This window comes from Rhagoletis pomonella, unplaced genomic scaffold (assembly GCF_013731165.1).
Source record: "Rhagoletis pomonella isolate Grant_MI unplaced genomic scaffold, Rhpom_1.0 Rhpom_scaffold_00001, whole genome shotgun sequence".
NCBI lineage: Eukaryota > Metazoa > Arthropoda > Insecta > Diptera > Tephritidae > Rhagoletis > Rhagoletis pomonella.
In genome coordinates this window covers 30,387,011-30,401,253 of record NW_023458555.1, presented here as the reverse complement: position 1 = coordinate 30,401,253, position 14,243 = coordinate 30,387,011, and the positions used below count along the sequence as shown (strand labels likewise).

At 33.7% G+C, this 14,243-nt stretch overlaps 2 protein-coding genes across 3 annotated transcripts in view; one reads left to right on the top strand and one right to left on the bottom strand.

The window, feature by feature from the left end:
* The first annotated feature begins 9,840 nt into the window (after window positions 1-9,840).
* On the top strand, window positions 9,841-12,247 carry LOC118742415 (uridine 5'-monophosphate synthase). The gene is made up of 3 exons (XM_036474478.1): window positions 9,841-10,200; window positions 10,263-10,773; window positions 11,347-12,247. Exons 1-3 carry the CDS (start codon window positions 10,060-10,062, stop codon window positions 12,159-12,161), a joined length of 1,467 nt encoding a protein of 488 aa, XP_036330371.1. The 5' UTR covers window positions 9,841-10,059; the 3' UTR covers window positions 12,162-12,247.
* A 1,159-nt stretch (window positions 12,248-13,406) lies between these two features.
* LOC118742422 (annexin B9) overlaps window positions 13,407-14,243 on the bottom strand; it is a 42,158-nt gene continuing 41,321 nt past the window's right edge. Inside the window, exon 6 of one of the 2 annotated variants that reach the window (XM_036474505.1) lies at window positions 13,407-13,580. In XM_036474505.1, the coding sequence (XP_036330398.1) occupies window positions 13,527-13,580 (54 nt within the window). In that variant the 3' untranslated portion in view covers window positions 13,407-13,526. Of the gene's footprint in view, window positions 13,581-13,728; window positions 14,187-14,243 lie in introns of those variants that run through there. The other variant, XM_036474514.1, reaches the window with a different exon arrangement.

Here is a 14,243-nt window from a genome sequence, read left to right as displayed (position 1 = left end):
AAAATTAAATAAAAAAAAAGCATTTAAAGCATCACCAAAACTACGGAGATTATTTTTCTACTCACCACTACATACAAATAAACAAGTACTCGTACATAGAAAAAATGCATTTGTTCGAAATATTAAAAAAAAATATATATACAGAAACAAACTATATACATATGTAAATATGTATTAACAATGCGGGCTTTCACGAAATTCAAGCACATGGCATACGAATGCGGATAGACATATGTACTTGTACATAAGGTGAAAAAGAAATATTCGCAGTGTTTTGAGTTTTTTGTATGCCTAATCCCCGTCAAACTAAATGCATAAATACATACATACATAGTAACGAAAATAGAATAAATACAACAAATGGCGAATCAAAGTTCAAACACTTATTTCAAGTGACTGCAAATATTTGTTCAAATTAACGGCATTTGACTCCGCACTCATAAATATTTCGTATGTATTTTAAAAAGTACGTAAATTACTATTTAAATATGTAGGTTAACAGTTTAAATCATCACCTAAGATGCATGCATACATACACATACGAGTACATATACATAGAGTTCATAGAAACATCGTCTAATTTCACACAAAGATGATCAATTCATATTAGTAGTCAGTAAAACCTTTATACAATCGCTATATGTATGTACATATAACCTGCATATAAAATCAAAAAATTGCAATAACATAAAACATACAAAGATTTCCAAAAAAAAAAACAACAATATACATATATACACACACATGGTGCAATAATTATTTCAATTTAATTTAATTTTAATTTTTCTTAAGGACTTTTCTAGTTAAGGAGCATAAACGTGGCATCATCATGAATTCCGAAAAAAATTTTACTTCACTAAACAAATTTCTAGTACAATGAAATCGTTTATTATGCTATACAATTCTTGAATTCTTTTCTAAAACCATAATTTTTCGCTATATTTTTTTTTACATGTCTTTTAAAGAGCTCCGAGACAAAAAAATTCGATCATTACATTGTGTTCGTGAACGTCTTCCCAAGGATATTTTCACTGCACCATCGTCATCTATGCGTACAACATGTCCAAGACAGCGCAATCGTTGTATTTTTATGCGTTTAACTATGTTTGCCCATGTCATTAAAAAGTTCATACAGTTCGTCATTCCATATTCTCCTATACCCGTCGTCCATGTTTCTACGCCATATAGAAGAACGCGCATGATTAGAGATTTGTAAGGCGTAATTTTTGTTCATCGATAAAGCGCTCTGATTTTCAATAGCTTTCCAGCATCAGAGTGAATCGCCTTGTCTAAAACCTCGTTTGATCTCAAACGGTGCAGATAAGTTTCTTATCAATTTGCACGGAGCTGAAGGTTTTGCTCAACGTCACTCAAAACAGCCGTTTAGTCTTGCGGGGATACCAAAATTAGACATGGCTTCTTAGAGGCAGCTTTCCTTTATGCTATCAAAAGCGGCTTGGGCAAAATACACTGAGATTCCGATCATCGAGCCTTTATTCATCAGCTCAGCCGTCTGTTTTAGGAGTTTTGATGTTTCTAAGCCGCATTATTGCTATTCTCACCCGGTCTGGGTCGAGTGGAAGGACATGAACTTCGTCGGGTTCTTCTTCATTTACCGCACGATCGTCATCTTTGCAGGAGCTATCCTCGATCTTAAAACCATTTTATTTCTGCCTTATCTGAAAGAATTTTCGAGCCGCATTCCTGTCTGCCAGTATCTCCGGCACTTCGCCCTCACATCTTTTTGCCTTTAGTTTCTTCCTCTTGAAAAAGACTAACCGCCTTATTTCCCGGCATCGCTCAATTATCGCGCTTGTCGCAATTGGCTGCTTGGTAGCTTTGTATGCTGCATATTTTTCTGCAGCAGCTGTGTGGCACTCTTCATCATAGCAGTTGTTTCTGTGAGGTTGTTGTTAACCAACAATCTCTTCTTCGATGTTGGCTCCTCGGATGGAGAGAACATCAGGAGATCTCCAAGCGTATCTTCTGTCTATCACAACATGATCAATTTGGTTCTTCGTTCGTGAGTGTTCCGTGCCACGACGAAGTCGATCAGCTGCTCTCCGTTTTCGGAAAAGGCTATCACTCAGCCAAATTATGGTTGTCGGACTGTGGTAGTGCTATCAACGAAGCTGCAAGTTGGCTGATCGATCATTCCCGCTCTCTCTAGCTATCTTCTATAATAGTCAGGCAGCTATTAAAACACTTGATTGTGACAAATGCCCATGAAGAATGGTCATGGAATGGAAACATGATCTTAAGTATCATAATGGGCAAGTGGCGGCTTAAGTGTGGCTCTTTCAGTGGCGGATCCAGCGGGGGAGGTTTTGGGTGTTAAACTACGTGTCAGTCAGTGACGGACCCATGGGGATGTTTGGATTGGTGGATGCATTGTTCTTGCAAAATTTCAACATCACACACATGCATTCGTTGCATAGTCACGACTTTTGGCACGCTAAAATTGTAAAAGGGTGCACTGTGCGGCGTAAGCGTATCTTTGCGTAAGGAATGACCCCTTCTAAATACCTGGAAACGCATTAGCGAAAAATACTGTGGAAAAAGTGAGTTTAGGTTATTGACATCACTTATTTTTAAATGGTCCTAACTGCATAGAAGTAATTTTTTAGGAACTCTGGTAATTTTTGATATGGAATTGGATAAGAATTCGAAAAAAGTTTCGAGGTGGCACAAAAACAATACAAATACTATTTTTATTTTACTTATAAAGTATACTATTTAACAACTACTTTTTATTTTTCTACTTCAACAAAATTCGAAAATCTGTTCCCTTTACATATATTCTTTTTACAAAGTGTGTGGGTATAGTTTAAGGCAAAAAGTAATAATACCATATTAATTGTGTACTAAATGTTTATTATTATAACCACATATAATCTAACAGTAATATTTTTCACATTGCCACTAACTAATCAAACCGAAAAAACTCCAATTTGCATTGTACGCAAAGTTCCGCTAATAAATGCTGATATATACATACATAATATCAATAACAGTAAAATTCGAAACTAGCTACAAAAACGTACGAATGTAAAATGCATGTAAAAAGTAAAAAACAAATTAAAAGAAAGTAAAAAAACTAAATGAAATACAAAAAATCGCTAAACATATGAAAGTTCAGAAATCGCATATTCGCTCAAATAGGTACTCGATTTGTCTCACTCACAAAATAATCAGCCCTACTGAGAGTCTCGCCCGAAAACAATGTTTCCCGATTTTTTTCATCCGCCCGTAGTGAATACACATAGGCGAAAAGTGAACGATTTCGGGCGAAAATGAAACTTATTATAAGACTGAATATCTACAGTACGCCCTCGGTAAAAGCAACACTCGATAAACGCAATACATCGGTTAAAGCAACACTCAAATATTTGCCATTAGGGGCGCAGTCATTGTAAATTTTCAAAAAATTTTGAACTTAAACAATTGGATTGCCAAAAACGATGTCGACCCGGAGTCGATTTGCAATCATTTAGAAGTCGAAGAAATCGCAAGCGAAGGTGAAAGCACAGAGACAAGTCCTCCACGGCCAAAAGTCAAAACACAGCACGCTATCCAAGCACTTACCACTTGTCTTCAATGGACTGAAGAAAACTCGGTTTCAAAAGCTGAGGCAATCGGCTGTCGAAAAAAAGTATCCTCAAAGAAAATAAGCACTTTTCCATTTTTTTGTTTAATAATACTTTTGTTTTGTCGTGAACGATATTATTTAATTTTCGTTTTCAGGTTAAATTCTCATTTCAGGCTGAACTTCTTTGTGATTCGATTATTGCAACAAACTCAGTCAACGCAACTATTGCTTTTACTGAGGGCGTACTGTATTATACCAGAGACCAGTATTTCCTATCTACCGCCAAACTGCCTGCTCGAGTATGACTGCTCTGAGCTTTTCTGTCACAAATTGTGACAGCGTTGACAGAAAAGGCAAACTTCAATTTGAAGTTGTAAATTCACGTTGCGTCTAACAGTCCCACTAACATCACTCACTACATTTTCTAATGCATATTTATAGAGATGTGCGATTAATCGATTAATTTTTTTTTTAATTAATCATAATCCTGATTACTCATAAAGTGTGATTCATCAGATTTTGTCTAATCAGATGCTGATTAATTACTATTTACTCATAAAAAATTAATTGAAATCTGAGTAACTTTGCTCATATCTTTCAGGTCTGCTTTCAAAGCCAATGAATTTTTTTTTATAATATAATACAACATTTTTTTTAATACTATGTTGCTCATTGAAATGAAAAAAATATATGTATATGTATAATATACCAGCATTTATTTAGTTTTCTGATTAATAAAGTTAATTATACTCTGATTAATTAAAATACAATTAATTGAGAAATTAATCAGTTTTCTATTAATCAGCTTGTTCGATTAATCGCACATCCCTACATATTTCCACTTCTCAGTGATTCTATGATTTTTCAACGGATCTACAAACACACTTTTATAAAAACTAGGCTACTTCAATAGATATTTATTTATACGGCGAGTTGCTTAAAACCTGAGTTTCACACAAAACCAAATCAAATAAGTAACAATCACAAATTTTATACGCCATGCTCATCATTAATCGATTCATTTTCATTTGCACTTGCATTATAATTCGTGTGAAGCATCATAACATTTTCGAAGTGAAAAAATAAATAAATATTTATGTACGACAAAAATGAAACCAACAAGCAAATTTAAGTAAACAACAACAAATAAATTAAATGAACTCAGGGATAGAGCCTCCAAAAAAAAAATCGAATAAATAAAAACCAAGAAAACTCATGCAATATTTTAGCAAGAAAAACTGATGATAACTATTACGAAATTTTAAAATTGAATTTTACAAGAATGAAACTAGTATATGTATAAACTGAAAAATTATTAACAAGCGTAAGCAATTTAAATAAACTCTAACGGACAAGTACCATAAATACTTAAGTTAAATACAATACATAAAATTGATTGGTGGAAGACAAATTTAATAAACTAGACATAAAATTTAAATGGTAAAACAAAAACTTTGAAGTTAATTAAAATGCCATAAGGTGAAAATCGAACACATACATATATACATATGTTTAATGACAGTTTCACAAATTCTTCACACAAAAAAAAAAACAAAAAATATTGCACAACAGTTTGAAAACCACTTATGTACGTACATACTATGTATATGAAAATGCAAGTGAAAACACTTTTATTAAATTTGTATCATAAAATTAAGAAAAAATATATATTTCCCCTTCTTTGTGATACTAATTAATTACATTTTTCATACATATAGGCTGAGCAAGAAAAGGTGTTAAAAACATAAAGCTAAAGTTTGACATTAGGGGCTTACAGCGCATGCTTACATGCATACGAAGTCAAGAGTTGGTTGGTGTGAGAATATATAGCTCTCCCAATTAGTAATTTGGTCTTATCAGTCAAGTATCAACCATTTATCAGCCTGTATACCAAAAAAAAATTTTAAATAATTGCAAAAAAAGTTGTGGCCAGGGATTTAAATGGGAAAAATTTTAATGACATAGTAGAGCATTACGCAAATAAAAATTGTCATTAACTTTTCTGCCATATGGAATTTTTCAAATTGCGCAAATTTCTTGTTAATTTAACATTAGACATTTTTTTTTTTATTTTTTTATTTTTTTTTTTTTTTGAATTTTATTAGTATTTTGTGTTGTGAGGTTTTACTTTTCAAAAAAATATCAACTCCCAAGAAAAAAATTTATTTTCCATACAAAAAAAACATGTAACTTTCAAAAACAAAGAGATTTTTGGAATTTTGAGGTTTTTTTAACTGTATGATTGGAATGCAGCTGACTGACCCCTTTTTATTCAGAGAAAAATATGCTGCGGCGCTACAGCCCCTTTTTCACTTAAAATTTTGTTTAATTTCACTGAGATTTGGACAAAATACAAATTTTTACTAGCAGGTAATTTAAAAAACTGTTAGCTTGTCTAAAAAACTGTGATGTACAGGTAAAACTGTGACTATGGCAACATTGCTAATATTTTTTCCCCTTCTTTACCTTGTTGTATATTTTTTAGACTTATGCCAATTTAGCACCAGCCATTGAAATTAAAAAAAGAGTAAGCCCTTTAAAAAATGTTACGTGCAAACAGATGTTATGCTAGTATTGCCCACGCATTTCCAAGTTCGCCTTTAACACCTTTGTTATTTAATGCTGAGTGGAAATCCGGCATAATACATTTTGAAACTTCTTACAATTTAAAATGGTGACTGCTTCTTTTCTTTTTTAAAATGGACTGATTTCAATGTTAGTTGGAGTACTTTTAAGAAAAACTTAATATATGTATGTAACCAAAGATTACCAATTCGTGGACATTCAAATTAATGTTTCATTCTTTTAATTCGTTAATATTTTAAAATGTAATCTATGAAGTAGTTTTTAAAAGTTTGATGCAAAAAAAAATGTATAGCAATTGGAATGATAGATAATATTTTGTATTCCACTTAAATTTAGTATTTTATTTTTTATAATTACATACATAAATAAATGTAGATGTGGGAATGCATCAAGTCTTTAATCAGGTTTTCAAAAAAAAAAAATACATACATAGAAGTGATGTTAGAACAGCATGTAGAGTAGCACAACATGGAATATTTTTGGATAAAAAAAATGAAATCGGAAAAATAAATTTTGCACATCAGCTGGCAAAAAGAGGTTGCATACATACTATTATTTGTCTATAAAGAAATATTAGTTACATGCACAAAATTTAATTCGAAATGTAGAATTGAAAAAGCATGCAAAAAAAATTAATAATTTTGATGAATGGTGTTACAGTGTTTGTGTGTCAAGCATTGATTATTAAATATATGCATATGTACATCCATCGAACGCATGATGACATACATATGTACATAAATAAGCCAGTGGTATGTAGTAAAAAGTGATTCTGAAGCAAGGAAATGTAGTAGGGCACATACGTTGATGGCAGGAGTGTCGATATTGATAATAGTACGTTTAGGATGACGCAATTATGAAAATTCTTAAAATTATTATACTTGAAAATTTGCTTAATTATGATGCGTAAAAAAAAATGAGGGATGTGTATAACAAGAACAAACAAAAATTTAAGTATTGAGAAACCCAATATAAAGAGAATTGAATTGAAGTAAAATTCAAGCAAATGTGCGATATTGTAATAAATTATAATAACTTTGTACTTGAATTAATATTTTATTTAAATTAAGTCAAGATATTCAAATAAATTATAATCATTTCAATTTAACAATAAATTCTGTGCGTTTTTTTCGTGCTTGGGAGATAGATTCCACTTTCAGAAAACCACGTAAACGACCTTAGGACGTCCATCGGCGTAGCCAGAATGAAATTTAGGGGGGGCGGGGCTCGACCCTATTGAACTGGTATTTCAGGGTACTATTTTATATATATATAAGGAATGTTTAAAAGTTAGGGGGGGCGGCTCGAGCACCCCCCTGCCCCTACCTGGCTACGCCCATGAGGACGTCCATACAGTATTTGGCCGGGAGCAGAGGATATAGTCTGCATTATGATTACTGGGGCGATCAGATAATGTTCAATGGAAACCTTCAATGTAAAGACCGAAAATAACTGTTAAATATCAAGATTTTTATTTTTAGATCATTTTAAAAACCGATATATTGGGTTTGGTTTTCTATTTTTTCGGTCAAATTTAATCGTTATTTTGTGATTTTTTTTTTTCAATCAAAAATCGTTATTTTAAATTTTTTCGATAACTTTTAGCTATTAACTCTGGAAAAATTATTTTTGATATGAACGGATAATAATCAAAAATAACTATCAAAAAAATAGTAATTCAAAAAATACCCATCACTCTTGATCGAACAAATAAAAATCGTAAAATAGCGGCTAAATCTGATAGAAAAAATATATTTGCATACATACACTGCCGGAACAAAATATTGGCACAGCAAATTTGTCACCATATATGCAACAATTTTCATTCTAATCTTTTTCCGCTAATTTCGTATAAAAATATAGTTACAACAAGAAACATAAAAACATAATTCCTAAACTTTTTACAAAACTCGCGAAAATTCAGCAAATTTTCATGAACATTTTCAACTTTTTAATCAGAAATTTTTTAGATTTTTTTTTTTCGAGTATGCAGATTTTTAGCCCAATCAATTTTATTGTGCAAGTACAAGTTTTAAGTAGCTAGGAATTACTGTTGCTTTTTGGCAATTTTTTCTTCACGCAGTCTCTTCCATACAAAAATTTTTTTTTTAAAATACTTTATATGGAAAAAGTGCAAAGCACCTTCAACAATAAAAATTCCCAAAAATCAACGCAATTTTCAACTAACCCGGAACTTGCATTTTTTTACTAGAATTGGCTGCAAAACTGCATACTCCAAAAAATTCTAAAAAATCTTATTAAAAAGTTGAAAGTTTTGATGAAAGTTTGCTGAATTTTCGCGAGTTTTGCACAAAGTTTAGGAATTGTATTTTTATGTTTTTTGTTGTTGAATGAACCATATTTTTATACAAAATTGGCGCAAAAATATAAGAATAAAAATTGTTGCATATATTGTGAAAAATTTGCTGTGCCAATACTTTGTTCCGGCAGTGTATATATTTTTTAGTCAGATTTAACGATTACATTATGATTTTTATTAAAAATAAACTTTTACGGTTTCTGCTTGAAGGTCACCTGCGCTATACCACTGATTGATCTTTTGTGAGTGTCGTGAAGTGGAAACAGCATCTGTGGATAAACCTGCATATGTACATATATTCGCGAAAAATCTGATTTCATCTGTCCTACGCTTCTTTCCAGGCAAAAAAAAATATTTCAAGGAAATAGGATACTGCATTTACTGAACGTTTCGAAGTGTCTACTTTTACGAGCGGTTCAAATCTGGATTTGGACATAGGGCGACGAGTTTTTCGACTGACCTTCAAACCGATAAGTTTATTCGCGTATCAAATTTTGGCCAGCTTTTTTCAGCCGAATGCCATTTTTATCAGAGAGGCAAGTAAAATAGTTTAAGCTTCAGAACGAACCAGCGAAAGTATTAAAATTTTTATCGACTAGCCAGGTGGCGATTAAGGCAATTGGTTGTGTAAGTATTAGTCTTATTAAGCTAGCCCGAAACGATTCAGCTCGACATATCTTAGTGGCAGAAAAGGTTCTTGCACTTCTGAACTACATATGATGTATGTATGTACTATGTATATCAAAGCCCACATCTTTCAGCACTGACAATATGTGGCTAACCGCAGTTGGAAATTCGTTAGGGTAAAAGAAATTTAACTTATCAACGAATCAGACAGGAAGAATTTACCTCGACTGACTGCCATTTTTAATGTTGTCACGTGACTGTAACTATTATTACTATTATTAACTGTCATTCTATTTATTCTTTATTTTATTTAGCTGTCTATTATCTCTATAAATTACAACATTACATACACTTGCTACTTTTTATCCCTTCAATTGAATTTAACGAAGCGGGAAAAAAGCCCGGAAGTAGAACGAATTGGTCTAACAAGCGCATGACGTTTAATTACTTCATTTTACGAACGCATTATTGTGCTTAAGTACGGCAGCACTTGCCTGAAATAAAAGGGATACCATCGCCTCAATCCACCGAAATTTTAAGAGCCCATTAAACAAATAAATTTCGCCTTATAATCTAAATAAAAAATAGTCAACATTTTACAAAGCAAGTCATGTCCAAAAAATATAGTTATTGAGGAATTTTGCATTGATTTAATATTAATTTGATGAAATGTTCTAATAAACGTAAAAACCGAAATGCCTATGAAATCATCTGTTTGCCTTTACCATGTCAACCCTGCTAAAGGTGACTTCTCCGGCCTTTCAGCAACCACCTGCCAAAGTGATTCCCATATCGACACAGCAGTTCCAGAATTAAATTTTTCCCGACAAGCGTACCGCAGCCTATCTAAAAACGCACAACTGTTGTGACACAATAATTAAACGCACATTATTCAATTCAATCAATCAGCCACTTGTTGCAATTCCCAGCTGACAAAATGAGCGATGAACGAAAGACGCTGGCTATTAAACTATACGAAATAAATGCCTTCAAATTTGGTGATTTTAAGATGAAGGTTGGCATTAATTCGCCTGTATACTTTGATTTACGCGTTATTGTCAGCTATCCACAAGTGATGGTAAGTTAAAATTTGCAATAACTTAAAACTATGCGTACTATATAATGTTTTAACATGGTTAGAAAACTGTCTCGGATTTGATTGCTGCCCATATCAAAGAGCAACAATTGACGGCGAAACATGTGTGCGGTGTGCCATACACAGCACTACCTTTGGCCACGTTAGTAGCCGTACAACAGAATACACCAATGTTGGTGCGACGCAAAGAAGCAAAGGATTATGGTACCAAAAAACTTATTGAAGGTCTCTACAATGCCGGTGACACGTGTCTTATCGTAGAAGATGTTATAACATCAGGCTCAAGTGTATTAGACACAGTGCGTGATTTAGAGAAGGAGGGAATCGTTGTAACTGATGCTGTTGTTGTAGTAGATCGTGAGCAAGGGGGTGCTGCCAATATAGCTAAGCAAAAGGTGCGCGTACACTCGTTATTTACATTGTCTTTCCTGTTGAATACGCTGCATGAAGCAGGAAAAATTAAACACGACACTGTGGATGCCGTTGCGCGTTATATAGCTGCCTCACAGATTAATAGCGATGGATCATTTGTTAATCCACAGAAGAAAGATGGTGGTAAGTAAAGATCTAAGAGTATTTGGGCTACGTATTTGAATATGAAACTGTATCCACTTAAAGATTTGCAAACCTTAAAATTACGGGCAAATCGTAGTTTTACATTGTCTAAAGATTGCCGGTCATAGAGAGATGTTCGTAACATTCAAATATTTCCTTGCCAATTTTAAATAGAAAAGAGCTTCAACATTCTTAATAATGCTGCTATTTAACACTAAAAGGGAACAGTATATATCGAGGACTCCAGTAGTCTATTATGATGTCAATCTAGATGCTCTAGGAATATTTCTGCATCAAAAAGAAAATTTTGAAAAAAATGTCGCTTACGTTATTTTGGCGGTTAGGGCTCGATATGTAAAGTACTAATTAAATGATCTTTTTCTAATTGAAGTAATCTTCATAAGTTACGTAAACACACACATATGTACCGGTTCTTAACAACTCGGTCATTCGCGTTATTAATGTATGATTTTTTAATATTTTTTTTTTATTATACACCTGTAACTTTCATACACCACAACTCAGCATGATATCTTACAAAATACGAGATTATAATAAATTCTTATCTTGCAGGCAACGATTTCTCACGCACCAAACTCTCATATGAGCAACGAGCCACTTTAGCAAAATCTGAATTAGCCAAGCAGCTTTTCAATTTGATGGCCAGCAAGAAGACAAACCTTTGTCTTGCCGCTGATCTTACTCAATCCGAGGAAATTCTAAATATTGCCGACATATGTGGACCCTATATATGTGTGCTAAAGACTCACATCGATATTGTCGAAGATTTTAGCGAGGCATTCGTTAAAAATCTACGCGCTTTGGCAGACAAGCATAATTTCTTGCTCATGGAGGATCGCAAATTTGCCGATATTGGCAATACAGTATCACTTCAATATGGTAAAGGCATTTATAAGGTTGCAAATTGGGCGGATTTGATTACCGCGCATGCAATCACCGGTCGCAGCATATTGCAGGGACTCAAAGCTGGCGTCGCGGATACCACTGCAGAAGTGCGTAAACGTGGCGTCTTCTTGCTTGCCGAGTTATCTAATTCTGGCACTTTAATCGATGTCAAATATTCGGAAGCAGCCAGCAAAATTGCCACCGAAGGCGCAGACATCGATTTTGTAGCCGGCGTAGTGTGTCAATCGGTAAAGTGTTTTGATTTTCCCGGTTTGATACAACTCACACCTGGCGTGAAAATCGACGATACCAGCGATCAGTTGGGTCAACAATATCAAACACCTGAGCATGTGGTGAAAGAACGTGGAGCAGATATTGGCGTTGTGGGGCGTGGAATTTTACAAGCGAAATCTGTTGAAAAGGCAGCGGCGCTGTATCGTGATCGTCTCTGGGCGGCATACACTGATCGCATAGCGAAATGAAGTGAAGCGAATTAATTGAATTGCTTTCATACCTCCTAGTTATTATAAAGCTAAAAATTATGTAATTAAAACAACATTCCTTTTATCGATTGTTTTTGTATGATATTAAGAGATTAAAACAAAGTGTTGGCATTTCAAAGGACTTGAATTGCAGAAATAAAATACTAGAATACAAATTTTAATGTTGTAAAACTGAATAAAGTTCAAAAAACATTCATCATGTACAGTCAAGTTGCGAAAATTTTATGTTTTTTTTGCATTTTCAACTTTAAGGCCATTTTTCACTTTGCTAGTCGTAAGGAATGTAAGACTCTATTCGCGAAGAGCAGGGGTAGTGTAATCGCCGCCATCTTGAAAACAAGGGTGGTCAAGGTTTTTTCATAAATGGTAGTTAAACTCCATAAGAATCTGGCTCCTTTTAATAATTTTTTTTACGTTTCCACTTTTTCTACAATTACCCAATTTTAATAAAAATTAAATTTTATGGATAATGAATGGACTTCAAACACAACTCTCGCCTTTGAAGACCTAATAACAATATTTTGGCCGCACGCTGTTCTTTGTACTGTTGTCGTGTTGCCTTTTGAACTGTTTTAAATCTTCACAATTGTCTCTCGACACATCGCTGTCAAAAATCTCATACCTAATTCTTGTTCCGACATCTCATCCTCTTCTTGACGGTCAAATGTATATGCCACGAGAAGTGACCAGTCAACAGTCCCACATGTTTTCTGCAGTCCCATCTGCTCAATGAAAGCAAATACCTAGCAAGACCCTATGAAATTAACAGTTTTGCCCACTAGCAGCCCCCTGGAAGCCTCCCAGTCATTGCTGAGCGAAATATTCACAGAGTTTCTTACAATGGCTTCGATGGACGAAAGTGAGGGTGATATAACTGGTTGGGTTGCGTACCGAGGAATAATTGGTCCGAACCCTCTCTGGCCAAACGGATAGTTACCTCATTACCAGGTACTCCCGAGTGGCCTTAGGGGCCTCTCCGCGGTAGGTTCAGCAGCTAGATTTGTTGTAATTAATTGTTACACAAAAGTAGTAATGACTGGCCCCTCTCCGCTTACTGGTAACAATAACTGGAAAAGAGTAGCCGAGGATATAACGACGAATATTGCGTATACTACATTATTATATCCAAAAAAAAAATAAAATATTTTTTTTTAAATATGTACCTCTTTTTATTTTCTAAATGGAACTTAAAACACTTGAAATAAAAGTGTAACTTAATTTTATGATTTAACGTCTCCAATTGAAACTAAAGCGCCACCCAGAGTGAGTGAGTAATATGGTGGTTTGGTGGTCGCTTGGAAAAATAGTTCACTACTTAAATACACATAAATTTTATGGTCGATCTTAATAAGATGCCAATGTAATCAAAGCTGTGCCGGTATCACCACCAACGTCATCCTGCAAAAAACAAAAGAAAATAGCAAATCCATCAATATATTAAGTTGGTTACAACTATGCACTAAAATTTCTACTATGAAATGAAATAAAAGACAAGTTATTTTGTTATACTTATAAAATCAATTATTGCACTCTGCTATTTATTTTCTTTTGAAACTACAAAGTCGCGATAAATTGTTTCAAGAAATTCATTTGGCTATTAATTAACACTAATAAACATGCTATAAATTTATCTGTACGTATATGAACTTTGTTCGGAGAAAATGCTTTCGAATTAGCTTTACCATACGTACATACATACATATACATATATGTATGTACCATATGTACTACAAAATATCGATTGCAAAGATAAACTGAAATTATAAAATATAGTTAAAGCCAAGCCTTTTTCATTGCTCTCGAACTTAGTAGGATATTTTGGTTTCATTTAATTTATAAATACTTTTAAATATTCTAATACGATTTTCTGAGTTTTTAGCAGGTCGTCTTGCTTCACCAAGTTGCTTCTACGCTGCTTTCTTTCCTTTCGCGCACTACATCTCAAGCAATTTACCAAGCGACCAGAGTGACAAGCGCTAAACCGATCTCAGTGTCGGTATCCTCCTGCAAATCACACAACAGAGGCAAATGGGTGGGTATTTAGTGCATATTGGTACGTAA